This window comes from Nipponia nippon, unplaced genomic scaffold (genome assembly GCF_047370975.1).
Source record: "Nipponia nippon isolate SJK-2023a ecotype South Korea unplaced genomic scaffold, ASM4737097v1 scaffold_3, whole genome shotgun sequence".
Classification (NCBI taxonomy): Eukaryota; Metazoa; Chordata; class Aves; order Pelecaniformes; family Threskiornithidae; genus Nipponia; species Nipponia nippon.
Window position 1 is genome coordinate 117,396,843 of NW_028262347.1, and position 27,167 is coordinate 117,424,009.

General features: G+C 49.0%; 2 protein-coding genes across 7 annotated transcripts in view; one reads left to right on the forward strand and one right to left on the reverse strand.

Annotated features, from left to right (window-relative positions):
• VWA2 (von Willebrand factor A domain containing 2) overlaps positions 1-12,145 on the forward strand; it is a 28,490-nt gene extending 16,345 nt beyond the window's left edge. For both annotated transcript variants that reach the window (XM_087766367.1, XM_087766369.1), the window contains exons 6-14: positions 1,303-1,497; positions 1,881-2,011; positions 2,717-2,849; positions 4,601-4,656; positions 5,538-5,645; positions 6,472-7,053; positions 7,377-7,928; positions 11,079-11,201; positions 11,949-12,145. In XM_087766367.1, coding sequence (XP_087622493.1) covers positions 1,303-1,497; positions 1,881-2,011; positions 2,717-2,849; positions 4,601-4,656; positions 5,538-5,645; positions 6,472-7,053; positions 7,377-7,928; positions 11,079-11,201; positions 11,949-12,082 — 2,014 coding nt within the window. In that variant the 3' untranslated portion in view covers positions 12,083-12,145. The remainder of the gene's footprint in view (positions 1-1,302; positions 1,498-1,880; positions 2,012-2,716; positions 2,850-4,600; positions 4,657-5,537; positions 5,646-6,471; positions 7,054-7,376; positions 7,929-11,078; positions 11,202-11,948) is intronic.
• Positions 12,146-17,348: 5,203 nt separating this feature from the next.
• AFAP1L2 (actin filament associated protein 1 like 2) overlaps positions 17,349-27,167 on the reverse strand; it is a 73,327-nt gene continuing 63,508 nt past the window's right edge. For all 5 annotated transcript variants that reach the window (XM_087766467.1, XM_087766466.1, XM_087766465.1 and 2 more), the window contains 10 exons: positions 26,515-26,619; positions 25,657-25,868; positions 23,810-23,955; positions 23,108-23,219; positions 22,167-22,406; positions 21,901-22,078; positions 21,502-21,669; positions 20,917-21,098; positions 20,172-20,300; positions 17,349-19,806 (listed from right to left, as the gene is read on the reverse strand). In XM_087766467.1, coding sequence (XP_087622593.1) covers positions 19,780-19,806; positions 20,172-20,300; positions 20,917-21,098; positions 21,502-21,669; positions 21,901-22,078; positions 22,167-22,406; positions 23,108-23,219; positions 23,810-23,955; positions 25,657-25,868; positions 26,515-26,619 — 1,499 coding nt within the window. In that variant the 3' untranslated portion in view covers positions 17,349-19,779. The remainder of the gene's footprint in view (positions 19,807-20,171; positions 20,301-20,916; positions 21,099-21,501; positions 21,670-21,900; positions 22,079-22,166; positions 22,407-23,107; positions 23,220-23,809; positions 23,956-25,656; positions 25,869-26,514; positions 26,620-27,167) is intronic.

Below are 27,167 nucleotides of genomic sequence, written 5' to 3' on the forward strand. Positions count from 1 at the left end.
TTCTCTGGCTAGCTAGGTTATTTTCTATTAAAACTGCATTCAAGTTTGCTTTTCCTTGGGAGTTATTGCCCAGCTGCAAGGCTTGATGTCTGCCATTCCTTAATGCTTAGCAGCAGCCCAATTTACGTGCTGATTTATGTCACCACTGGAATGTGCCCCCTTTGGCATCCAAGTCCTTGTTTGGGTTTAGTACTTTGCTACTGGGAGGATTGCTGAGTATTGAACTGATTGCTTTCTACCTCAGAAACGTTTCTTTCTCCAGGGCAGAATTCAAGGGCTGTCAAAATATTGAGGTAGCTGGCTCCTGTCTCCAAAAGAAGTGTGGGGTACAGCTTGTGTGAATGCCAGTGGCTGGTGCGCCTTCCCTGTCATACCAGCACTGCTGGCAAGCAACCTAGCAGATGAGGGTATTGCTTTTAATTGAGTTTAGGATGGGTTTACACAACTGGAGCAGCAGGTGGCTTTTCTTAATGTTTACTTTCCTAGTGTAAAAGGTAATGGTGAATCCCTGAAAAAAGCATGCCTTGTGTTCAGTCCTTCTGAGTTTCCAGGGATACACTAAGAAGCTTTCAGCATTTCTAAATCAGGAGCTTTACTACAGGATGGACAAATGACTTTTTGTAGAAAATCAGATTAACCTGCAGATCAAACGGGGAGAAAAAGGCAAGGACTCTCTGCACACTGATGGACTGCAGACTCTCAGTTACAAGCTGGTACACATAGCTCCCTGTCTTAGCTCTTGGTCCAAGAACAGCAGAAGGTCCCATGGAGGGAAAGGGATGATATGTGGCAAGAATTTATAGCACATTTATGTGTCAAGAGAAAGGAAAACACTTTGAGAGGCTGGTCTTCGTTCATTTTGCCCACTTGTACTGTGTTTCCGACTGGAATACAAGAGGTTGTTGTAAAACATCTTTTGCACACAACTCTTAAAGAAGTGACTGCAATTTTCAGATGGAAAAACAGAAGCAGTTGAGACATTTGTTGAAGCTGGAAATAGAACTCAAATATCTGAGAGCTCTGGTTCCTCCTCTGACTGCAGGAACACTGCTGTGTGTTAAAAGTCTTATGGAGACTACTCTGGGTTGGAGAGGAGTGAGGTAAGGGTGGGTAGGTGGGACCTATGGGTAGGAAGATGATGAGAATGGCAGGATTAGACATCTCTGTGGATGTGTTCTGTGGCAACAGGCAGAAAAGTTTCCCACTAGCAGGGAGTAGAAATTTGGAAATCAAGTGGTAAATTCAATATCAGGAAAAGAGTTTTGATTTCTGTTTTTTCAATTTTATCTCCTTTCTTTCTAGAGGTGGGAGCACAGAGACAGGTCGGGCTCTGAAGTACATTCTCCGCAAGGGATTTCCTGGTGGCAGAAACTCAAGTGTCCCTGAAGTCCTGATCATGATTTCGGATGGAAAGTCCCAGGGCAGCACCGCAATGCCTGCAATGCAGGTGAAGGAGAGACACATCACGGTTTTTGCAGTGGGAATCAAGTTTCCAAGGTAGGAAACTTTCCACATAGTTGGAAATGGAGGCCCAGCTAGCCAAATGGCAAGTCCTAGTGAGTGAGGGATGGTCTTGTGCTAGATATGAGTTCTGGAAAGAGAAAAGGGGCATTTGTGGGGTAACACAGGCATGGAGGAAACACTAATTTGGTGACTGGTGTAGAAGGAGGACCACAGTTGGTGAAGGAAGCTCTTCCACTGAGTAGAGTTACACTACTGCCTGAGACTAAACACACCAGGATCTTGAAAACTGTTTGAAGGGTGTCATCGTTCTGCATCAGCTGTTTGCTGTTCAGGGTTTGTTTTGATACTCAGTTCTTTGGGGATGACTAAGGGGATGCCTTGTTACACAAGTGATTGAACCCCACCTTGCTCGGCAGGTGGGAGGAGCTGCACGTGCTGGCTAGCGAGCCCACCGAGCAGCACGTGCTCTTTGCTGGAGATGCCAATGATGCTGCCAACGGCCTGTACAGCACCCTCACCGGCTCTGTCTGCAGTGCCACCACTCCAGGTAACCCCGGTCCTGGCTCCTCCTTCACGCCCATGCTTTGAGCTTGGACCATGTCACTGAGTGAGAAAGATGAGGCAGTGTCGGAAAGCCTTCAGGGGAATCAGCAGGGGTTGCACTTCGAGGTAACCTACTTCTGGTGGCCAGACTGGATGGCATGCTTGTCAGCTACCTCTCCAAATACTTGCAAGCTGCAGGATCCTAAATCTTTCTGTGTCTCGGTTCATCTCTGAAAATGGGAATATTGGTCCTTGCTCAGATCTCCGGGGATAGAGGGATAAACACAGTTGTCTTAAATCTTCTAATGAACTTGGCTGTGTGTTAAGGGGAGACCACCAGGGGCTTGCAAGAGATAGAAAAGATAGAACTAGAGTCATTCAGAGGTAGAAGAAAATCAAATACATGAATGATGAAGGTACCAGAGGGGCTGAAAAGTTGTTATTGAACCCTGAACTCAGCAGTATGAGTTTTATAGCAAAGCAAAGGAGGCTGAATAGCGAGCACTCCAGAAAGTGGGGCAGGCTGGTGAGCTTGTCAACAGAAAATTTCTCTTCTGGAGTCTCATGGAGGCTTTTTGAAGCACTGCCTGGTCTGCTGTTGGCAGGTAGATGAGGAAGACTAAACCCATTTCAAAATGGTGCTCCACTCCCACACAGACTTTGTATTTTCAGGCAATTGGTCCTAGTTTGCATTTGTTCTTTGCTACAGGCTGCAAAGTTGAATCCCACCCTTGTGAACGCAGGACCCTGGAGACTGTGAAAGAGCTGGCTGGAAACTATGTGTGTTGGAAAGGCTCGAAGCAGCCTAATGCAGTGCGTGCATCGCTGTGCCCTTTCTACAGGTGAGCTGGACACCCACATCTCTAAAAGTGAGTGGGGCTGAGAGAAGATGAGAGATAGAGTAATGAGGCTTTTATCTGACCTTGACTCTTTACTGGGATGAAGATCCCTCAGAAGACTGATGCACCAAACATGGTCTCTAGACTTAGGAAGAGGCTCTCCCTGCTCTGACCATTGGCTGATCTGAGAAGCAAAGGGTAAGAGGAGGAGCTGAGACAAAGACGCAGAAGATGATTAGCCCAAGAGCACCATAAATATTAGAAATGGAATTGGGATTAGTTTCTTACCTGTTGAACCAAGATGCTTTGGAGTTTGCATCTCTGTACCGACTCTGTGCTGCAGAGGGTTTCTAGGTCTGGCTCCCTGTGTTGGCACCAGTTCTGTTTTCGTCCGCCCAGGCTTTCTTCCTTTCAGAGAAGCCCCTTTTCCTTTGCTTGGCTTCCCTGGGGGGCTTGGGAAAGACTTTCCTATGGAGAGGCTCCAGCCACTGGCAGAAAATAGCCCCCAGGCATAGTGCAGCAGTGCCAAAACGGGGATGCACACAAAGAGCTGCATTGTCAGGTCAGTGGCAGTGAGCTGCATGAGGGAAATGTCCTCTTGCCCAGGGAGAGGAGACTGGAGCTGAAAACCAATAAAGCATGTCAGGTCCTTCAAATAATAATGTCACTGCAGTCAGTACAGTGGGAGAAATGCTTTAAAAATGAGCTGTGAAGGGAAAGGCAGCTCCGTGCTCTCTGCTGATAAGAAGGAGCTGAGTGAAAGTGCTGTTGTGCAGAAATTGGTAAGGGGGATTGTTTTTCCTTTGAAGAGGTGCTTCATGTGTTTGTTTTAATACCAGGCAGTCAGACTAATGTTTGAAAATCACCCCAGATCTGGGCTGTGCATTGATGACCTGCTACATAGATGTACTGGGGGATGGTTGTATGGACAATTTTAGACACGTCCTAATGGCTGTGACGTTTCCAGATATTTGTACTTTGGAGCCAATGTGGGAAAGCAGAGCAGCTCTTGGCTCGCTTACGGCATCCCAAAGGTCATGGTTTTGGCCACAATTGCCGCGAGTTTGAGCAGCCCTAATGCAGAGCACTGGAAGATCAGTGGCGTGATGGAGCTGCAGGTATTAGAGAAATAGAAAACTGATTAACAGGGATGAAAGTTTAAAGCAGAAATTATCTCATTGTCAGGAACCTATGTTAGCTGCCTTCTTATGTGTGGCCAATATACACTCCTGCTCTAGGGTGGGGGTTTTCTCATGTCACCTTAGGGCAGGGAAATAATGGAGGAAGTTGAAAATTCCCATTGGGAGGCACAGCTGAGGACTGAGGATTTCTTCCCAGTCTAAACCTTGCTTGTCCCCTAGTTGTTACAGCTGTGTAAGTTAGATAGTAGAATTAGTATTGGATAAGAAATTCTTAGTGCTGTAAATTTTCTTTTCATTCCAATTTAGAGCAAAAAGTTTAACATCTCTTCTGTAGCAACTAAAAAATAATTATTTGGAGCTTTAAATATACATCCATAATCTTTAAATATAAAACATTAAAGTAGAATTAAAAAAAAAAAAAGAGTAGATTTGATGAAATGATGTTTTTTCTTTTGCCACCCCACTCAGAATGGACAATTTCTTTTGAAATACTTGTTTTGAAAAATTGTGTTTTCAAAGAAAATTTATTCCATTTAAAACACAGTAAGGTCAACCTTGAAGGTACCTTGTTAATCTTTAAATGTATGATAGGTTTTATTCTTCCTGTTTCAGGTGGAAGAGAATCTTGATAAAACACCCATCCAGATGCTTCCGAACTGTATGTCCAGGTAGGACTTATCTTTTTTAAAAATTTTCTTTACAAAGCATGAAAGGTAATAACTAAAGAATAAAAAGATGGGGTTTTACTCTCACTTCTAAAAATTTTGTTCTGAGTGAGAGATTGTGATCCTTAGCAAGAAGTTGATATCATTCCCCTTTTTTTGTCTCATGGGTAGCTATGACTAGAGTTCTTTTGGATTAAAATATCTCCCCGTCATTTCTCCTTCCACTTGAGGAGCCAGTTAATCCTCATCTGCTTGTGTTCCTGGGGCAGAGGCTAGCACTGCTTCCTACTGCCTGTGGGGAGTCACTGCTCTCCAGCTAGGGGAGTGTGCAGTGAGGTGCCTCCACTCATTCACTGGTACCATGAACATCACCAGTTTAGCAGGGAACCTGACACTTGCTGGTTGCCAGCCTGTTTTTGTGACTGGAAATTGCTATGGTCCTTGCGTTCTGCCCATAACCCCCTTAACCTTTTGCTGGTTCAGATGACAGTGGCTTTATTTTCTTTGTGAGTACAACATTGTCCAAGCAGCAGGCCAGACTCTGATCCCTTCATTGATGGTGTAAATCTGGAAGGGCTGCATGAACTTTAGCAATTCCGTATTTAAACATATGTAACTTCATCGGCATTATTCCAAAGCAAATGAAGTGAGGTCACAGTTTGGTTTGCTCTCTTCACCGCTGCCTGTTGGAGAGCCACCCCAAAATGAAATTGCCGTGGAGGTGACTGAGGGTGCACGTGGCCCTGCGTTAGTTCAAACTCTGCAGCAAGTTGGATGAAGGTTTGACCCCTTTTCCACTGACGGCGATGCTAACGCTGGTGCAGGATGGGAAGGGGCAGGCTCCCTGCTGACTCCCTGTCTTTCCCTTCCCTGGTCCCGTTTAGACCCTTGTGACTCCCAGCCATGCCAGAACGGGGGCACGTGCATCCCAGAGGGACTGGACAAATACCACTGCCTCTGCCCGGTGGGGTACGGAGGAGACATCCACTGCGGTAGGTGTGAACCTGCACTCTCCCTCCTTCCTTCTTGGCTGTGTCCTGCCGTTGCGGTGCCTATTGCACGGCCATGGGGACAACTGGGGTTGGGCTTTTCTCTGGGAGACAGGCTGAGTTTTCTCTCATGCTGGTTATGACTGTGTCAGGCCCAGTGACTGGCTCTTGCTGCTCAGAAACTTTGTGGATATGGAGAGCACCAATACTGACTGTCTTGCCCTGGTGTGGCTGCCTTTGTTTCTAAATGCAGGTGCCATGTGAGCAGAAGAACAGAGAAACTGGGAGAGACACTTAAGTATGTCTGTTGTTCTCCTCCCTGCACACGTGGGCCCAGGAGGGACTCCTGATTTTGGGGGTTCAATGTAAGAAACCCAAGAAGGTCCCGATCTTCAGAAAATGCTTTGTACTTACTTCCCCCAGAATCAAGACTCACACTTTAAAGTGTCTCAGGGTGTTAGAGATGAGGGTCTGGTGCTTGGACTCTCTCCTTTCTCCACATTATACTGAAACTCGGAGTGTTTTCTCCGGAGTACTAAGAGAGTGGCGTTGTCATTTCTAATTTGAAGTTTGCCATCCAAAAATCCAGGAATCCCCCCACACTCCTGTAAATATTTCCTGTCTCTAAAGGCTTATGTGGCATTCAACCAGAATAGTGCACTCCTGGCACACTTGTCCTCCAGCTCATGCCATGTCTGGCAAACCATTTAGGTTACTGGACGTAATGTCCCTTCTCCACGCCACAGGGCTTCCAGCAGGCCCCAGCTGAGGCGCCCAGCATGCTTGTCTTTTTGCCCTGCCTATGACAAATTGCTGTCTCCCTTTTCAGCCCCAAAGCTGAGCCCTGAGTGCAGCGTGGATCTCCTTTTTCTGATGGACAGCTCAGCGGGGGTCACGCTGGAAGGGTTCCTGCGCTACAAAGCGTTCCTCAAGAGGTTCCTCCAAGCGGTGATGGGCCAGGACTCACCAATGAACGTGGGGGTGGCCCAGTACGATAACGATGTCAGGATACCCATTGAAGTGGGCCAACACAAGGATGCATTCAGTCTCATGAAGACCATTGATGCTTTGAATTTCAGTGGAGGAGGAACCCTGACAGGCAGAGCCCTGCAGTACATTGCACAGCATGGTTTTAGGAGCACCCCAGTCTTTGCAGAGGTACAAGATGACCGCCCACGCGTGGTTGTCTTGCTCACTGACTCCAAGTCTCAGGATCCAGTGGCAGAAGCCGCTAAGTACGCGAGGGACCGAGATCTCTTCTTGATCGGTGTAGGGAGCAGCTTTGTGAGAGCAGAGCTGACCAAGGTGACTGGCAATCCAAAGCAGACAATTGTCTACTCGGACCCCCAGGACCTGTTCAACAGGATTCCAGAGCTGCAGAGAAGAATCTGCACTGTGGACGATCCTGAAGGTAAGACTGTGATATGGGCATTGTGGGATGAGTTTGTCAAACCGTGCGGAGGTCTTCTGAACTCCACCAGGGAGGAGAGAAGGACAGAAGGATGAATGTCCTTGTTTTGTTTGTGTCAGTCACAGATCCAAGGACTAATCTTCCATCACTGCTTTTTATGATGGGTCTGTGCCTATTGGTGTGAAAGGGTCATAGATCACCCTTCACAGTCAGTGATCAGCAGTGATGAATTTTGCCCACCAGTTCCCCCCCGTGCATTTTTTTGGTCAGGAAGGAGTACATATATACTCTGAAAAATACTGTGTTTGCACTCTTTTATCCAGGCTGCCAGGCGCAGTCTCTTGATTTGGCATTTGCGGTGGATGCCTCGGCTGGAGTTGGCCTGGAGAATTTTCTGCGGCTGAGGGACTTTGTCAGGAGCAGCTTTTTGCATTTCAGCATCAACCGGGATGTTACCCAAATTGCCCTTGTGGTCTACGGCAGCAAAGCTCACACTGTGTTTGCTTTGGACACCCACACGAGCAATTCAGCTCTTCTCCAAGCCATCGACCAGGTGCCTTTCATGGGGGACTCAGCCTCCACTGGCAGCGCCTTGCTGCATGTTTATGGTGATGTGATGACAGTGCAGAAAGGAGCAAGACCTGGTGTCAACAAGGCAGTGGTGGTGCTCACAAATGGAGGTGGCGTGGAAGATGCAGCTGCCCCAGCTCAGCAGCTGAGGGACAACGGCATCTTGGTGTTTGTGGTTGTCATCGGGGATGCACAGAGGGAGACACTGCTGAGGGTTGCTGGGTCTCCCAGCTACCTGGTCCACATCTCCTCCTATGAAGACCTGCAGCATTACCAAGACCTTATCATCGAAAGAATCTGTGAAGGTGAGAACATCCCATCCTGTCTCTTTATGCTGGTGCCACCAGCTGGTGGTAAACTTTGTAAAACAGGTATAGCAGGGACTTTCTTCTGTAGCCATTGTTATCACAGGATTTCTGATGCTCTACAGAGTGAGCTTGATGTTATCTTTTGCATTTTACAGATGGGGAAACTATGGCATAGATATGTGGCATTTGTCCAAAGCATTCAAGTAGGAACAGGAACCAACTTACTTAAGATTCAGTCCAGTGAGCGAGACCGGGCTTAGTGTGACTGGCTCTTTTCAGCCCTGCCAGGTCTAGGTTCTGCCTTCCCTGAAAGAAAAAGAAGTTTGCTCATTTTCTGATGTTGCTTTAAACCTGTAGAATTTGCTGTGCATTACTGTACCCCCTGCAGCGTTGTAGGGGGGGCTTAAGGGGAGACATTTCTGCAGCCAACAGTGTTGGTCCCTGAGTGAGGTCTGTGTTCAACAGGTTTGTGCCCAGGTGTTGGCGAAGTGATGGGTCTGAAACCTCATCACTCCTGTTCCTCCTTAGTGTCCTGCTACTGAAGTTATCATGTAGGCTCTCAAGATTTTGTTTGTGTTGCACAGGATTTAATCCTAAATTCAGAATCTGTCCATTTTGAAGCCTGCAAACTGGTAAATTGAGGCCTTCAGACAACTTGTGATTAACTTTATTTGCAGGACCAAATCTTTATCTCCAAAGTGTTCAAGGGGGAAGAATTTTCAAATATTCATGGAAAAGCTCACGTTTGTGCAAAAAGAAAAAAAACGCACTTCCTTTACAACTTCTGGTCCTGAGGGCCAGTCCCCAACCAGTGCCTGTGTTTGATGGAAATTGGCTTTTCAGAAAGGATAGCAGCCCTGGTTTGCAGACCTTAGCGGTGGCAAAAGTGCTTCTAGTTAAACTGTCATGCCTTGTTTCTCATTCAAAATAGGCCGAGTTTAACATCTAGCTATTTGCTTTTGTTATGTTTTAACCCGTTTGTAAGATGAAAAGCAGCAGCATGTTGAGCTTCAGCACAATCAAAGGTCCTTGTCATCTCTGGGCATGCCTGTTGCTCCTTCAGGGTTAGAAGGAACTACAGCATCGTCTCTTTGGGGTGAGGAGCCAGTCTCCTGGCAGGCTCTGCAGATGGTTTCTACCTGGAGCTTTTCAATGTGCTCCTATTGCAGTGGTATTTTCAGCTGTGTTGTTATGAAAACAATCTACTGTACCATGAAATTAGCTACAATGCCATGGATGAAGGAGAAGAAACGGCAAGGTTCAATGAGTCAGGGTAATAACATATCATTTCCTGAGACTGAATTGCTGCTTTCATTTCATGTGCAGGTAATCACTGTTTGTACTAGATAGGCTGGGACCAAGGGCGATGTAAAGATAAGCCCTTCTTTCAGTCTTCTACTCCAAGTCCAAGACTCAATAACAGAATCATTGTCTGTGAAAGGACTTTAAAAATTTATGACTCATGATAAAAGTATGTGAAAAACAGACCCTGCCTCTGGACACCTGAAATATCATATTTATTCTGAAGCTCAGCTGAAAAGAGACGAGAAAAAAATGATCCAGGCTCTAGGAGAAAAGATCCCAAGCATTAAATATATATGAATCTGACTAATGGAAATACAGACTCTTGGGATCATCAAAAGGTATAATTCTTGAAGTGCAAGAAGCTTATTTGAGATGATACTGTGTTAACAGTAGGCTTGAGTTCAGACAAATGGTGTCTGGGCGGAATAGCATGATCCCCCAAAGAGGGGCCACGAGGTCATGCTGTGGGACAGCTGTGGAGGGAAGTGGGGACGCATGGCATGTGGAGCAGAGAAAAGGTCTCTGGGGAGCAGCCAGCACCTGGAAGGCGAGTAGTGGGTCCAAGAGGTCCCTCTGGCTTTTCTTGCACAGCAGCTCTACCACCCTATGATGAAAGCGAAAGTGCCTGTTCCTGGGGATACGCTGTCGGGCAGGACCCCATCTGGCATGTCTCATGACAACAGAAATGTTGTTGAACCCAACTTGGCTCCGTACAAAACCAACAGGAACTAAAGACTGAGATGTCTCGGATCTGGGATTTGGCTGTCAAAAAAAGTGAATTTCAAAGATAATTTTGCCTATCTTAGGTGTAGGTTGAGAGTTTGTGTGTGAACTCGATGTGTGAGAATGAGTACAACTACGTAAGCTGTAGTAACCGTCCTGATGGATAGCGATAGAATTTATAGTCTTTCTTTCTCCCCCTTTTCTAACTCTATCTGCATGTGCTTTTTCTACCACAGAGCAAAAAGGCAAGGCAAGGCTAGGAGGTCCAGACTCTACATCACACAGTTGTTCAGCAGAGGAATTTCACACCCTTACCAACGCTGCGCTGGAGTTGCCAGCAAATTCCTCTGGGACGCTGCTACTTAACCTACCGTATTCACAGCAAGGCAGCATGAAACACTGCCAGCCCTGCTGACAGCTGGGCTCTGCTGTGTTAAGAGGGTTGGGAAAGCTGTCACATACTTCACAAGAACAGGACTAATAACAACTTGGGCCATGGTTGCAGGCTTTTCTCTCAAACTCCTAGAAAAAAGCCCATAAGTTTTTCTTCTGTTGTTTTCCATACGTGCCATCCCTGCTTTTCAGCTGACTTCTTGTCCTTGCTCCTCTCTGATGTAAACTCTGGCGCTCTCCAGGGCAAAATGGGGTTTGAACTCCAGTGGTGTTTGGGGTTGTAAACTGCTTGGAGCAGGGCACGTGTCTTGCTCTGCATTGGCAATGCCTGGATCTGTGGAGTTTAGAGGTGCTCACGTGTTCAGTGCACAGCTCTGAAGATACTCCATTTTGCTTTTCTTTGACATTCAGCCTAATGTGGCATCACTCTTTTAAGCTTTATTAGGAATATTAGCTTCCAGATCAGAACATTTAGCAAAGGCGTTCTTCCTTTTCTCTAGGTTAAATGCAAAGAAGCTTGTCCTCTGTGTCAAGACAGGGTTGTGAGCTTGCATCTTCTGCCATGTTAATGTTGTTTTCCTATCCCATTAGCCCTAGATGACATTTTCTGATGCCTGGGATATATAGTTGCTGTTATTTTTGCAGCATTCCTGATGGACGTGGGTCCTAGCTATTACTACTCTGTAGATGTGCCTGAGCCTTCTGTTCTGCTTGTGTTTGTTGCAGAAGCAAAAAGCCCCGTGAACCTGTGCAAACCCAACCCGTGCATGAACCAGGGCATATGCATCCTTGGGCCTGGGAGCTACCGGTGCGAATGCCACGGCTGGGAAGGACCCCACTGTGAGAGCAGTAAGGATCGGCAGATGGCAACCACAGCAGATGTCGTCTGTTCTGCCCAGCCCCTCTGAATGGATCCCACATCTCCACCTCTCCCTTGAGCAAAGATGTGGCTGTAACTCTTGCACAGCTGTTTGGTGCCCGGGCCTTGGTGCTGACATGGCCTCTTGTCACATGGAAAGTGGAGAGTTTGGGGCTGCTGAGGGGAACAAGGGCTTCTCTCAAGTAGCTGTGCCCTGTTTTACGCATTCACTAAGCGAGTTGACTGTGAGGGGACCCCAAGAAGGTCTAATAATTTTGGTAATCTTCTTCCACTCTGTTCCATTCCTCTTTTCCCTCTGCCCTGCTACAAGAAACCACCCTCCTTAGCTCTTGGGGTGGAAAGCTCTAGCTCGCTTTTAATGGGAGGGAGCTGTCTCTGTTGGAGTGTGACCCTCTATTGCTTTCAGTGCTTTCTACAGTGCAAAAGCCTCCCCATTGCCTTCCTCCTCTTCAGCAGGGGAGCAATGGCCAGGAGCTGGTGAGCCTCCAGCTCTCTAGAGGTGGTCCTTTGCCCATAGTGAGAAGTTCTCAATTAAGTGTTTTTTCCCCCCTAGTATTGTGCTCTTTACCTGAGCTCACGAGTTCTGACTTCCACCCCGTGGCCTATAACATCTGTTAGTTAAAGCCAAGCTTTGTTGGGTTGTGATGGACTGAGTGTGAATTTATCCCATGGTCCGAAAGCCCTTACCCCACATCTGTGTTTCTGTTCTGCAACAGGGGTTTTCCGGGGTGATTCTCCGAGATCCCTGGTCCTTCCTCCACACGCCCACGTGCAGCGGAGTTCAAGCGGTTTGCAGCACTTCTCCAGAGCCCCCCAGCACACCAAAAGGCACGTGGACCAGAGACACTGACACAGATGCGCTGAGTGCTCCAGTTCTCTGACGGGGAACCCTTGCTGCCACTCACAGGCACGATCCAGCAAGCCAACCCTGTCCTTGGCAGTGATCGAGTTGCTCCAGCACAGGGACTGTGCTGAGGCCATTCCCAGTTCCTGCATTGCACAAACTGGGCTTCCCAGTGCTCTCTTTCTTTTTTAATTGAAGTAAATATTTGCGTTTAAGTATTTATTATTGGCATTTTGCATTTCCTCACCCAGATTCTAGTACCATGTGATTTTTTTTTTTTTTTAACAAACTTCTCGAGAGATCTTTGGGGTAGTCTGAAAATATGTAGAAGCCTGAGCAGTTCTGGAGCTCCTGCTGAAGGGGTATAATGTAGATTAGGCACTGCTGGCTGCCAGGTGCTGGAATGAATGGCTTGTTACAGGCAGGAAGACAAATATGAGGAAGAGGAAGGAGAACTTATTGTGAGCCTCATTCTGTTTTGTAAGTTGTCCATGCTGCTTTCTCCTCTGAATTTATTTGGAGTGATCTAATATGGTTTAGCTTCATGGCCATTTGGTAGCTGCATATTTCTGATAAGGAGAGGTTTGAAAAGGATTGGTTTTGCAAGAGCATTCAATGGTTTATGCAACTCCAAGGCAGTGCTGTGACAGTCAGTGTGTGTTGCTGTTTTTAGTAGGTGTGATGGCTATTTTTCTCCTAGATTTGACCCAGGTCAAATTCAGTTAACTGTGCTGCAAACACACCAGGTAAGGGCAATCCCCCAGTCATTTCCAAACAAATGTCTGGGCTCTTGTAGTCTCTGGACAGACTCATGGTTTGTACCGTCCCTCTGGTCTTTGAACCTCGGTCTGTCTGCTTTCAGGTTTAAATCCGTTCCTCCCCTCCCAGCCTCTGTCAGCCACAGTCTGACTTAGAGGGCACAGGACCAGGACAGCCTCCTGAGCGGCCTGCATGGGTGCTGGGAGCAGGGCATGGCAGGCAGCCTGCAGGTCAGAGGAGGAAGAGACCTGGACCTCTCCTCCCAGATCTCATCCACCCTTTCCTTTTCTCCTTCTCCTGGCCAACTCTTTGCTCTCTCCTTTGCCAGTGCATGTTTTTCTCTTATTCCTTCTTTTTTGCCTGTTCCAGGTCAAGTCTTATCTCTTCTTTTTGGTGCTGTTTCCATGGCTCTGAGCTTTGCCGTGTTGCTTTGCTCTCCTTTTGGAGCTGGCTGGAGAGAACAGGGTGCTTGTCCTGGCCTGAACCTGGACGAATGAGCTGAATGGCATTGCTGGTTGTTTTAAGCTGATCTTGTCCTCAGCACAGCAGTGGTCTTTGGTGGGCTGTGGTGGCTCACGTGTCTCCAAAGGCAGTTTGGTCACATGCCTGCATCCTTCAGAGCATCAGCCTCACGGGATCACTAGATCAATTTGCCTGTGAAGCTGTAAAATTCACATAATTGCTCCCTCGGGGCCCACAGTTCACACTGTTGTGTTGTTCTCTGCTGCCTTTCCCATGGGGTCCATCACCTTGGGAGAGCAGCAGCAGCTCTGGACAGGGCCGAGGCAGAGAGATTAACTGTGAGTGCCAGCGCTTGTGAAAATAGCATGTGTTGTTCCCAGAAGAAAAATCCCTTCACCCAGATGTCCTGGCCCTGTGTTTGAATAGTAACATTAGATGTACAAAGAGAGACACAAATTACTCCGCAGGTTCGTTGTCAAAAGAATGGTCTGAAGCACTCTTGGGGATAAAAGCTGGCACCGAGACAGAAGCAACAGTGTCATACCTTGTGGGAGAAACCAGGCGAGGAGAAAAGAGAATTTCCTCTTTCTTTTCACTGCCACTTTAGTAGATTGCGTGTGTCCTTTGGTGCCTGAGGCACAGCAGAATAGAGGCTTAGTTGAAGGGCTGACATTTGGGACAGAAAGAGAAGATAATCTATTAATGTTACTTAGGCGTGGCTGTAGCTAAGCATTGCCTCTAAAAACTGTCAGTCGTCTCTTGCTGTAGGGAGAATGGGCTAGATCAGACCCCAGCTGACATCCAAAGACGAGGTTTGTATTTTATGGTGCAGACGTGCCCATGGAGGTGGCTGGATTCCAGCCAGACTGCTCTGCAAACTCTTCCCAGCCTCCCTGTGCATCCTCTGTTGTGTGAAGGGTCAGAGACACCGTGACTTCTCACCCTCGCTGCCCTGTTATACCGCTGGGTTTGCAGCTCCCTGGTGGTTTCTCTGCTATGCTTTGTCTAACAGCATCGTTAGTTCACTCCTCACAGGCGTTTGTCCTGTGCGGGATCCATCTTCCCTCTCAAACTGACACATATTTGCCTTGTCTGGCACGCAGCTCTGGAGCTGGGACGTGTTTTCCTAGCCTCATACAGGTGTTTAAAGCCTTTTCCTTGTATCTCTGTTGCCTGCAGGATAGTTTGTACAGTGCTGCTGAGCACTTTGCCTTGTGGCAAATACGGTTTGGATGTAATCTTTGTACATTCTTTTTATTTTAACACATAGCTAGTAAGTACATTTTTAGAGTGCATGGGCTTTATTGGGACAAAAGATGCTTGCCTGGGTCCTGAGTTGGGGGGAACCCTGTGTTTGTACCATCCTGCTGGTTTTAAGCACGGGTAGACAAACCTCTCTGTGTGGTCCAGGAACTGCAGACTGAAATCTCATGCTGGAGACAACATTTTAATGCTGGATGGGATACATCTAGCCCTGTGCATCAGTTTCTCAGGTAGAGATGGTATGAAAGATTGGAAACTCATGGAGGAGTTTCAGGAAAGCTGGTTCTTAAAACCTAGCCCTTAGCCTCTGGGTGCATCTGGCTGAGGTCTCAGTGCCCGAAATGCCCAAGGGATCCCCGTGTGTCGGGCATCTCCATGTCCTGCGACTGTGACCTTCCTCCTAAATGTGGCTGAACGCTGAAGCCTTGGATGGTTGCTCAGACGTGCTCTGGCAGCAGCAGCACTCACCAGCTCGCCTTTTGTACAGGACAAAGCATTTTGCAAGGTAAGGAGTTGTCGGGGCATTGGGAGGAGGTGGGAAAAGCTGAGCTGATAACAGGATTAGGATATATGGGATGGTCTTGGAGAAACCTGCTGATCCCATGGGCCAGCAGGACATTGCTGAGCAGTTGTTGGAGCTGTTTTCTTTTTGTTTTGTTTTTCTTTTTGAAATTTGAGTTGAAGATCTTGGCTAACTTTCTAGGCCCTTTCTCCTGCAAATTTTAATTAAAAAGGGTAAGTAAGTGGCTTGGGTCTCTGACATGATCCCTTATTAAATTCACTCTCACAGTGTTGCTTTGATTCAGTCAGAAATACTTAATGAGAACTTACCTGATGGGAGCTTATTCCCTTGAGGCTGGGTTGATGTTTGAGCCTGGCACAGCCACCACGGAGGTGGGGTCCCTGCGAAGCCAGCACTAATCCTGTCTGGCATCAGGGGAATGCAGAGGACGCCGTCTGTGCCAGGTCATCGTTAGATGCCTGGGCTGTTACTAACGGAGCTGTGAATTACTCTTGCTCTGTAGGGTTGCTGGTTGAGCCTTGGCTGGTTGTGGGCCCTGTGCTGACTTCAGGGGAGAGCCTGTTTCTCCTTTAAGAAACTGGGATTTAAGTAAGTGCCATGAATTTCTCCCCTCTTTAGCCTTACCTTCCTCGGCAAGCGAAGTCATGCCTGTTTGGGATGAGTAAACGTACTGTGAAGGCTGCAGCAGGAGAGCTGGGCTTCGGACTCCGCTGTGCCACCCTCCCCGGGCACCGACACCCAGGGCCAGCCTGTGAGAGGTACCACGGCGCTGGGTCTGCTAATGCTCTCCTTAAAGCCAGCTGGCTTTTTTGGCTTGCTAAAAGCCTGCAATCTTATTCTCTTCAGTACCAGTAAATTAATTTGATTCATAACCCCAGACAACTTATATAAATATTCAGGCCAACTTCTCCAGCAATAAGAGACATTTTTTTTTTCTTTAAAATCTGGCACTTTACTTATGTCTTAGTTGAAAATCAAAGCATCCACTAGCTCTCTTGATGTGCTAGGCAGGCTGGTGTACCCCAGTAGCTATTGTAGGGTTGCTCTGTGTATCCAAAGCAAGAACTGGAGGTACTTAGGTGAGAAACTTGCTAAGAAAAATGGTTTGTAGCAGCACATTTCCTTCCAGAAGAATATGGGCTTCTGCTTGTGACACACCGTGAGCTCCGTGGCCCGGCTGCATTGTGCACAGGTGAGCATTACAATGGGAATCACTAACGAAGCAATAACAATAAGCATTAAATTGTGCATTTTCCTTCAGTAGCAGTAGGAGCTTTGCCTCCCTACACAGCCGTGTCATTGGGCCCAGTCCTTCAACACGGTATTTTGTGGGATGGGACTGCACTGGGTTAGGCATGAGGGCTTTGTGGTGCTCGGGTGAGCAAGCCCTTCAGCCTGGGTGCAGCCGTGACCCTTGGCAGCCATGTTTGCTACCAGGATGCCCCATGGGGATCGAAAGGCAAAGGTGTGCTGGGGACGGCTGGAGCCGATCCTGAGGCGTTATAAAGCAGCCATAGGTGCTGGGCAGCGCTGCTGGGGAAGGATAAAAGCAACTGCTGTCCCCCCTTCAGCTCACAAAAACAGCAATCCCAACTCGAGTTGTTCTTTTGGGATTCATGGGCTCAGAGGCTGACAGGACACTAACTAACTGGGTTGTTGGCAGGTTTCCTAGGAAAGGAAAGGGAGCGGGACCTTCTCTGGGACTCTGTGCCATAGCTACAGTGCCTTCCCAAGCTTTCTGCGGGAGTGGAGCTAGCAGTGGTACAGCCACCAAAAGATATTTCACAAACGTATCTGGTTTCGTGTCGGTTCTGTAAAGACTGGCCTCAACCACTTTCTTTACTAACTAACTCTTTTTCCTTCCTTTCCAGCTAAACCCCATTCCGGTTTTCCCTTCGGTGACTGCAGCAGGCACTAAGCGTTGCACACAGTTGCTATCTAGTGGCCAGAGGAAGGTAGTGGATGCATTTTTCTCTGCTGGTTTTGTGCAAGAGGGACAGTGCTACTGAGATACAGGCAGGAATCTGCTATGTGTATTCATGCACATCATCAGGTTAGTGCTATTTTTCGTGCGTTAGCTGTCCGAAAATTTTTTTTGGTTGATGGTGCAGTCACTATAGAGGACTAAATTATTTAAGATATAGTCCATTGCCATTGTAGACTGCATAGCTAAGGGACTTTGTAGTAACTAGCAGAGGTTTGATGTGCTTGAAAGCTATTGGAAGTAGAGCAGGGACAAGCCACATTACAAACTAAAAACACTGATAACGTAATATACTCAACATTTTATTATAAAACCCTCTAAAGCGCCACTTTATAGGTCACTGTTACAACAAAGAAAATGCCTTGAGTTAGGAAAACAATGGGGACACAGAGACATTGTTTAACGGTTGTTGTCTGGGGAATGTGTGTTGCTCAGGCCTCGCCTACATTTACCATCCCTGATGGAGGTATCCCAGCAGGCCCGCCGAAGCCGACTGGGCTGCGGTGTGGAACGCAGAGCTGCTCTCATCCATTGCTGTCTCAGTACCACTGTGAAATGTCTGGACAACTTCTGGAGGATGACAGCGGGGTGAATGATGAGGGCATGGTACTACACATACATTTAGGGTGTAGAGAGGGTCTCCTGCCATCTCATGATGGGCAAAACAGAAGCTTCATGGTGGCCATGGCCTCCCTGTGCTTTGGAGAGAAAAGTTGCCTGAGTCCTGAACCAGAACTTTCAGTGGTTTATTTGCATGTGTTTTTCCTACGTGCAAACCTTGCACAGGAACACGCCTGGCAGCTGGGGCCAATGAGCTCCTCCTGAGGCCTGGGATTAGCAAATTCCTCCATCTGCACCACAGCAGAGACTTTAAAAGTAAAAACAATGGGAGTGAGGGTGCCTTTCTTGCCTCCAGGATACCCTGACCAAGTGCTTTGTTGCAGCCTGGCTCTGTGGTGGTGGCGAGCAAGCCCAGAGCCCCTTGGTGGCACATCCTCACTCACCCCAGTGCCACCACCAGCTCCAGGTGTCACAGCCCTGCGCACCCCCAGCTGTTTGGCCTTTGTGCGAAGAAGGAGCATCCCTTTAGCAGTGGCCTCAGGCCTGTCAAAGGTTTTCAAGGGTTAGGAAGGTACATTTTGCCTGGCTGCGTTTACCTTGGCTCTGCGTGATGCTCATCGGTGTAGTGGCAGGACCCCAGGAACAACCTAGCCCAGGTACCAGGTGCTGCTTTAGCTTTGCAAGGTTGGAAAAACAGCTGCAGCCCCTGCACGGTCACCCCTGTTACTGAGCCTGGGCTCCAGGGCTGAAGGATGATCAGAGGTGTCTCCAGGCCATCAGACATGACAGCAGGTTACAGGGAGGAGAGGGTGCATGGATTTCTGACACACCCCACACCCCCCACCCCCCACCCCCCCCTTCAAATTTCAATGTCTCTAAGTTTAGCAGTCCCAAATGTCCAACGTTTTTCATTAGAAAGCTTGGCTAGGGCAGAGAGGGGTGGGTTTTGTGGGCCACACTGCCAGGGCCCAAAGGCTATATTAAGTTTAATAATTTGGAAATAAGGGTGACAGCACCAAGTTGGCTAGCAGCCCACCAGAGACACGGTGGTGCAACCTTGCCTGCTGGGCCTGGAGGAGAGCCCTGCCCAGGCGGAGGGGCCCCTTTCGCACGGGGATGTCTTCAGCAGCTGGTACAGCTGTGGAGGTGGCCTGGCCTGCCGTGGCCATGTAGGGACCAGAGAGCATCAGCAAAGCAGTGCTCACAGCCAAGGCAGGAGCATGGGGACGGCTTTACCTCCCCTCCCCTTGGAAAGGGCAAGTCCTGAAGGGTGCATCAGGATCCAGCTTTCCCATCCAACAGATTGAGTAGGCCTGGGCGTTTGATAAATTATTAACAAGCATTCAAATATGTGGGGTTTTTTTTTTTTTTTTCAGAACAAAGCCCTCAGATGAAGTAGATCAAGAAAATGAACTGAATCTGCTTGGCAGATCTTCTTTGCCCAGAGCTCTTGGTGCCATCAGTCTGTAGCACAGCTTACAGCATGAGAAGGTGAACAGGGATCTTTCTCGCTATTCTGGCAAAGCTGCAGCAGGCTGGTAGGAGCAAGCACATGCTGGGCTGCATCGGGACACCGATTAAAAATTCCCTGGACAGGCTGCTGTGTGCTTCTCATTCATGTCTCAAGCATCGCTCAGGCGTGGGTATTGCCCTTGACTGAAGGCTGGATGATCCGCAGCTGAGTGGCGACTGGCAGCAAGACAGGTGAGGCTTCAGTTCACTGCAATTTGCCACAACAGGTTGAAAACCACTGGGGTATAAAGAATAGCAGAGGCCCCTTCTGAATCCACTACTGTCACTAATATAGAAACCTAAATAACTCATTGACAAACCTTCAGAGTAGAAATACACAAAACACCCCTATGTACAGTAACATTCTCGTTTACATCAACTGGGTTAGGAATTTGATGCAGGGATTGCCACTGGTTGTTATTGTTTTAGCTACGTGATTGGGACCTGTCTGGAAAGAGCAAGATCATTTGGGATAATTCGTATTGGCAGCTGTTGGCTCCATTGCTGCGTCTGAGCAGTTGGCGCGACGTGGAGGAGGCGCTTGGTGTGTGGTTGTGTTGTTCACCCAGCCTCCACCTACAGATGATTGAATCCCCTTGGGCAACTCCAGTCTTTAGTCCATCTCTGAAAAACGTGGTTCTAACTAGCTCCCTTCTTCTCCCATTCCTGCCAAGGAATAAAGGCAAATTAGTCAAAAAGCAGATCTGGCAAGCCACAGTAGCCGTAATGTGCACAGGATCAACCCAATTATCCGGTACCCAAGTGTTTTTGGCCACAGGGTGGGTCAGCGATGTTTCTCTGTTATACACATATTTATTCATTTAAATTGCAGCCAGGGCAAGCCCAGGTGAAAAGACCAGAGGAAAACCAGGCTGGCCTGCTCTGAGTGGTGCTCGGTCAGGGGTGCTTCCCAAACCGAGACGTGAGACCCCCCCAGCCCTATCCCACCACAGCCAGTCTGCTCCACTGCTGGGAGGGAAAACAGCAGCCATCCCAGGTGGATTTAGCTCCTGTACCAGTCAGTGCATTACCTTAGCTTTCTGTAGGACTGTTCCCTTCCCCGTCACCATGACGGATAAAGGCCGGTTTTTTAGAGCCGTTGCTGAATTGACTGGTGAGTTCTCTGCGCTATTTGCCGGACTGGTACTTTTTGCCTGCATCTACAATAAAAATAATAGAAATCATGATGACTTCAGACTACTGAGAGAGATTGCTGCCTTTCCCCACCATCTCCTAGAAAAGCTCAACAGTCTCAGCCCACTTGCACTGAGACACGTTTTTCAGTGACGTGCCAATTTTGAAACACCACCAGGATGTGCATGTGTGGTGTGTTTGGGTGTTGAGGACTTGAGCAGAGGTACGGAGCGGGGCTCAAGCGGTAACCATCTCCATGTTGTGGGAACCAAGTTCCCAGGAAGGAATTTAGATGCCTGAATCTCCCCCTCAAAAACACCCCTTGGCTCAGCTGAGCGCAAGAGCTGGGCCCAGACCTGCATGGCCCCAGAGGGTGTTGCTCAAGGTCTTACAGGGAAATGCAGCTGCTCTCCTGAGCCCCAGCCCCCTTTCACCTCCCCATCGCTGCTGTTACCTCATTATATTATTTTTTAATGTATATTATATACAATAACTAACATAATACTTAGATAATATATAATCTATAAATTTTTATCATATTATGTATTATAATAATATTGTCATTAATTATTATATAATTAAGCAGGCTGAGACAGTGCTGCCAGAAAGCTGCTGTGCATCCCAAGGGTGCCCCCCACGTACCCGGGGGGCTGCGTTCTCCAGGTGTGTGGTGTCCACCGCAGTGCCCAGCGTCACAGGGCCGGACTCTGCCTTCTTCAGGTTCTCCTTCACCTCCACCAGGCTCAGCTCCAGGTCCACCCTCTGACTCTCCTTCCTTTTGCACTCTTCTTCTGTCTCCTTCAGCCTCTGCTCCAGGGCCTTGTCTGCAAAGGGAGGGATTGCTCAGTGTGGGCCAGCTCCTGGGTGGCCAGTGCAGAGCTGGGGTGGACAGCAGGCACCGCGGTGGGAGCTCTGCATAGCACCTCCTCGGCATGCAGCTCTGGGGGGCTGCAGGGGACTTGGGGAGCTTGTGAGGGGAGCAGGGGGACTGGAGCATGTATTACTCCTGTACATTTTCCTTGTATCTTGCCCCGAAGGGACCGTAACAGAGCGAGGTCTTGCTCTAGTGTGATTTGGGCTACGTGGTTTGTCTCAGAGCGCCAGGCCTCCCCACTGCTGGAGGTGCAAAGCCCTTTCTGGTCCCAGGTGGGCTAGGTTCATCACCCTCTCCTTCCCCATGGTCCCACCTTGGCTCATTTCCATGCATCACCTCTTGCCCCGCTCTACCTGTGCTGCCTGCAAGCATTTCCTTCAGCTCCCGCCTCTCCTTGCGCAGCTGGACGAGCTGAGCCCGGATTTCATCCTTCTCCTTCTCCAGCCGCTCCTTCTCCTCTGTAAACCGCTTCACCTCTGCCTCTGTCCTGTTCTTGCCCAGCTTGGGTTCCACTGCTGCTGCTGGAAACACAACCCACCAAAACAAGCTCAGCCAGGGAAAAAGTGGGAGGGAAAATGTTTTCAGGAGCTTGGAAACAAAATGGGTGAGGCTTAGGAAGGTCACCAACCAGGAGATGCATCAGGCCCCTCCTTGGGCACCACAAAGCCACTATAGAGCAGGGCACAACTCACGCCTGGAGCACCACCTCTCCTCGGGCACCCACCAGGTGCCCACCTGCGCAGCCCACTCACCCGGCAGCGGCAGCTTGGGCCGGTGCACGGGCACCAGCTGGGGACTGCCCGCTGTCCCTGTGCCCACCGGCAGCTCAGGGGCTGGCTGGGGGAAGGCGATGTTCTGCTGCTGCGTCTGGATTTTGATGGCGGGCATCCGTGGTGACGCCTCATCGGGCTCCGGCTTCTCTGCGTGTTTCTGGGGGGGGAAAATGAAGTGGGATGATGTGGTGGGGGAACTGGCTTGTTGATTAAGCCTAGCCCCGCACCACAGCTCAGGACAATACCTGCTCCGAGGTCTCCATCGCCTGACTACAGGGCTCAGCTTCCTTAGCCACGGGGTCTGTCTCAGCTGTGCTCTCTGCTGCAGCCTTGTTGGCAGCCCTTTCTAAAGATGGTGAGCCAAGGGGTGAAGGCTGGCATGATTTCTTGCCAGCACAGTGTAGGAAGGACTTCACTGGGGTGAGATCCAGATACACTCTGTCTTGGTCTCCCTCCAATTTGCTCTCACTCTTGGGTACTTCTTCCTGCAAAAGGAGAATATTCCCCTGAAAAGGGACCATCTGCTGCAGCCAGAAGTACAGGAAACATCTCACTGCAGAGCAGCAGCATCTCAGGCAATCTGGAGTATTTTCCATTAACCTTAGAGGAACTAAAACCCATTGTCTAAGTCATTCCATACAGGGCTTTTTGGTGTACTGAAGGAAAGGTTCCTGCTGCTCTCCTTCAATAGGGCTTTCCAATGGTAGCAGCAGCCCCATGCAAGGATCTTACACTGCTGTACATCTAGCAACCCCTGTCAGATTCTTTGCCTTTCCCAGGGTAACAGTCCCATGCCCAGCATGGCCCGTCTTTCTTGTCCTTACACACAGGACTTACTTGCTCTCACAGGCATCAAGAAGAATTTTGATGATAGACTGGGCTCCAAACAATCCACTATCTATCACCAAATAATCCATGCTGTTTGCTGATGGAAACTGGGGGATTTTATCCCAGCTGCCTGAGGATCCCTACAGCACCTTGCTGGAAACCTCTCTCTCTCATTCCTTAGCGACTCCTCTCCAGCACCCACTTCTGCCCCATTGCAAAAGCCTGGATTTCCCCAGGGGCTGGGAATCCCTTTTGCTGCAGTTTGAAACCCCTCATCTGCTGCTGGCCAAATGTTTGCCCATGGGCTCCGCAGAGCTCGCTGCAGTGGGGCAGCTGCCTGTGGCACTGGGCATCTTACCGCAGGCAGGTCTGGCAGATCCACGTCGTCGTACAGCTCCTCCTGCTGCATCCTGCCCTTTGGCAGGTTGTCGATATAGGCGTTGGGCTCAGAGTACTTCCTCTGCATTAAGCTGCGAACAGGCAACAGGACAGCCCATCAGGAGGGATCGGTCTTGCTGCGCGGCCGCGCTGTGCTGCATTTTGGGGCATCTGAACACAGCGGTCCTGGGGTCTGGGCAGGGCCATGCAGCCAGATGCAGGAGATGAGAAGGTAGAGCTGCGCAGCAACGTGGTCACTGCTTTTGTTGCCCATTAAGCAGCACCCACCAGAGTGGGGCTACGTTTCCCCTCAGCTCTTTCCTTTCTCGCCCAGCCCGCGGGCACAGCACCGCAGCAGCACGACTGCCCTGCCCCAGCGGCACGGTGAACCATGTGGCTGGGTGCCCACGGCCCCGCACCCCCCAGCTGAGCCCACCCCACCAATCTGCCTTTGCCACCTGGGCACGTGCCCCTAGCCCCACGGCAAGCTGCAGCTCAGGTTAGATGCATCATGATGGGACAATGACAAGTGCTCTCCTGTCCCACACTAAGCTTCCAAAGAAAGCGACTGAGCTGCAGCTGCGAATTTACCACCTATTCCCATGGCAGCCAACCTCCCACAAGCTCCAGCTTGCTTCCCCTCCACCAGCCCCTGCAGCCCCATGCGTTACCGCTGACGTACAAGAAGGAGTTCTTTGCGGCGCTCACAATGCAGGAAACCCGGTCAGCATCCACGTAATCGTAGGTAAATTCCTCCGGGTCTGTTTTCGAACCTGACTCCGACAAGAGGAGGCCCAGCCAGTGGCCCATTTCTTCCGAGGACTTTGCCTATGAGGTGATCAGACATAATACAGGTTGCACAAACAGTTTCTCTGCACTCCCAAGGGTAACGCAGGCTTAGCCTTGAGTAGGGAAGTATGCTCGCAGTCCTCCAGGCTTGCCAGGGGAAAGACGAAAGGTCAGGTATTTATATTAAAACCTGACACCACATTAAAAGAAGAAAGAAGTACTGCTCGGTGTATGGACTGATTTGCAAATTTGGAAGATATATGAATGCATGCTTATCTCGTTCCTAAAATTTCTAGTCAGTCTCCATTTTCCTTTCAGTGGTGATCAACTCAGCTGCCTACAAGAGCAAGAGAAGTCTCTGGGGCTGGAGGTGCTGGCGGGGAGCTGGCTTTGGCGAGGAAAGCGTGTGGGTTTTATTTTGCACCAGCAGAGCGCAGCAATGGGATTGCCAAACACAGACGTGCGAGGAGGAGACCCGAGCACACCAGGGAGCCTGCGAGTTCCTCATGCCAGAGCCCAAATCCCTTCCAGGGCTGTTTGCACAGGGCAGAGGGGAAGGGAAGAGGTTAAAGTGGGATCAGAGAACATCAAAGAGAGTCCCTCACTTTAACATGGTCAGTACCAAATCGCCAGCTGCAGTGAACAGTCTGACATTTTGCAAAATGAAGAGTTAAATATGGTGCCTTGAAGCCAGCTTTAGCAAACAAACAGCCACACGCACTTGCCGGCAGTGGGGGATTTCTACCTGAAGCAAGAAGTGGGCTGATACAGCCACCTTTTGCTTTGATTTGAGGAGTCAGAGCAGTAAGCACAAAGTAAAATTCAGGGCAAGTGAATCCCAAACTGGAAAGTATATTTTAAGCTTTCAATCTGTTTTTTTTAGCAGAGACTTCAGTCCCTGGGAAGCCCGCCAGCCTGTACATCAAGTCTGACATCCCAACAAAATACAGATTCTTCCATTCACAAAATGTAAATTTTCCCAGCACCTCTTCTTCACATCTGTAATTAGGCAAAATTTCTTAGACACAGACATACCCTAAATCAGAAGCTAAACAAAAACACCTTCAAACTTTATGGCAGGCCCTGGAAGGCAGTTGTTTAGCTATAAATATTCCACCCACTGGAAAAATGCAGGAAATTGCTCACATTGTCCACCTCCTACTATAATCACGCTGTCGTCAGAGAGAACTAAGATTAGAGATAAACAGTCCTGGATGCAGGCAAAGGAAAGTAACAGATGGAGATGAATTCACTTGCACTTTCAGGGGCAGATCTGTGATCGGTTTACTTGGGATGCATGACCCATGGGTTTGGGACTCTGTTTTCAGAAGTAGTTCTCTGTTCCTCCTAACTGCAGACTTAAATCCCTAAAGTGGCATTCCTCTCATCTAACATTAACCATCTGAAATGCATCCCATATAACTTAATGATCCAAGGTTATCCTATAGTCAGTGGAGAGAGATGGGCACCTCCAGAGGACCCTTCATCCCATCCTAAGATGAGTGCCTAAGATGAAGGCTGAATGGTCCTCTGGAGGCACCAGCATCAGACACAGCCTGGATTACTAGCTAGGTGGGACACCTTCTAGGTGACCACAGGCAGATGAACCAACGTCCCATGCTTCAGGCCCTGTTTTGCTGAACTGAGGGTTCTTCTGGAGGACCTCACCAGTATTTAGGCCTACTAAGACAGCCAAGCTGATGACTTAAAGCAGAGCTTTCTTGGAGATATACACCCTACCTCCAGAATGACCCGTTCTTCCCCGTTTTGCAGGATGCGGAAGGAGTAGAGATGATCAGGGCTTGGCTCTGGGATAACTTCACAACCTGCCAAACTCAGGGGCTGCTGAGCAAGTTTACTTCGGTTCTTGTCCTGGTAAAAATGGAGGTGACCGTCTTTTATCTGACACCAACGGGACTTCCACTGGCTGTTCACTAGCACATTCAGGTAACCTGCAAGCAAGCACAGGTTACTTAGGCACATTCTCCACCCCACAGGGAGAGGGAATCCAGACTCACTTGTGTGCATGGGGATGTCTGATGGGCAAGTTCCAAGATCACCACACAACACAAAGCCACAGGCAATGACAAAGCACAAAGACAAGCTGTCCTATCCGTACGAAACAGGATGAAAAGGGTAAAAATCTGTTCAAAATGAGTCCCTTGAAATTCAGGTTAGGTTTGCAGCAGCAAGTTGGCTGCAGATAATGGGACAAAGTTGGTCCCAGATGGTGAATACCAGCTGACCCACACAACTCTCTCCCTGCTGACTCCCACACCCTGGGCTGATGCCCAGGAAAAGCAGCACGGATGCATTCTGCATGCACGTCTGGTATTACCTGCCCTTCCTCTTGGGCCATGCTGTGAGCTTTTACCCGCTCTTGTAAGCCACACAGTCACCTTAATGTGTAAGAAGCACCACAATCTGCATGGATTCACCGGCACGGACCAAGCAGAGTGCGGCCTCTTTGCCTCCCCCAGCGGGACAGCCTGGCACATGTGCGTTTGAGGAGGGTGATGCCTGGTGCTCACCCTGCCCTGCGCACCGAGATCCAGCCCTGAGACAAGTCCCTGCAGAGGGGCTCATCCTGCCACTTACTTGAAGTCTCCAGGGATCTCTCTGGGCTATCCAGGGAGCTGGATTTTTTCCTCCCGAGGTTCATCAGGTTGCTCAGTTTCAGGCCAGTTGTGCTCTTCTTCTTAACTACCAGAAAAGAAGAAGATAAAAGAGACATGCATGGCTTTCCCAACTCACAGCCGTACACACAGCCTGCTGTCCCAGCTGGGTGTCCTGCCCCAAAGCTGCCCGCACAGCCGTCCTGCAGCGCTGTGGCACGCACAGCCCTTGCAGGGGGCAAACCTGCGACTCAGGGACAGTCTGTAATAGTCCAAAACCCAGGGAGATGATGAGCAAGATGGCACCGGTAATCTCAGTTAAGTGATTTGCTGAAGATACCTAATCTATATTGCTTTAAACTTGGGTTAGTTCTGACCAAACGCCAGTCGCTGCAGGAGCTGAGGGAAGGCTGTTTGCACAGGGCTTGCTGTGCGGGTGCCAACCTCCCTTCACTTTCTTACACTACAAAGAACTGAATTAAAAAAACATTACCCATAAATATTTACTACATTCAAGTCTTTTCCTTTCTAAAAGAAGGACTTGAGGTGGGGAGGGGGAAAGCTTATGCCCAAAGAGCCTCCTCAGCTTTTCCTACTGAGCACATCAGTCAGTGTGTGAATGTGGCTGTGTAATCA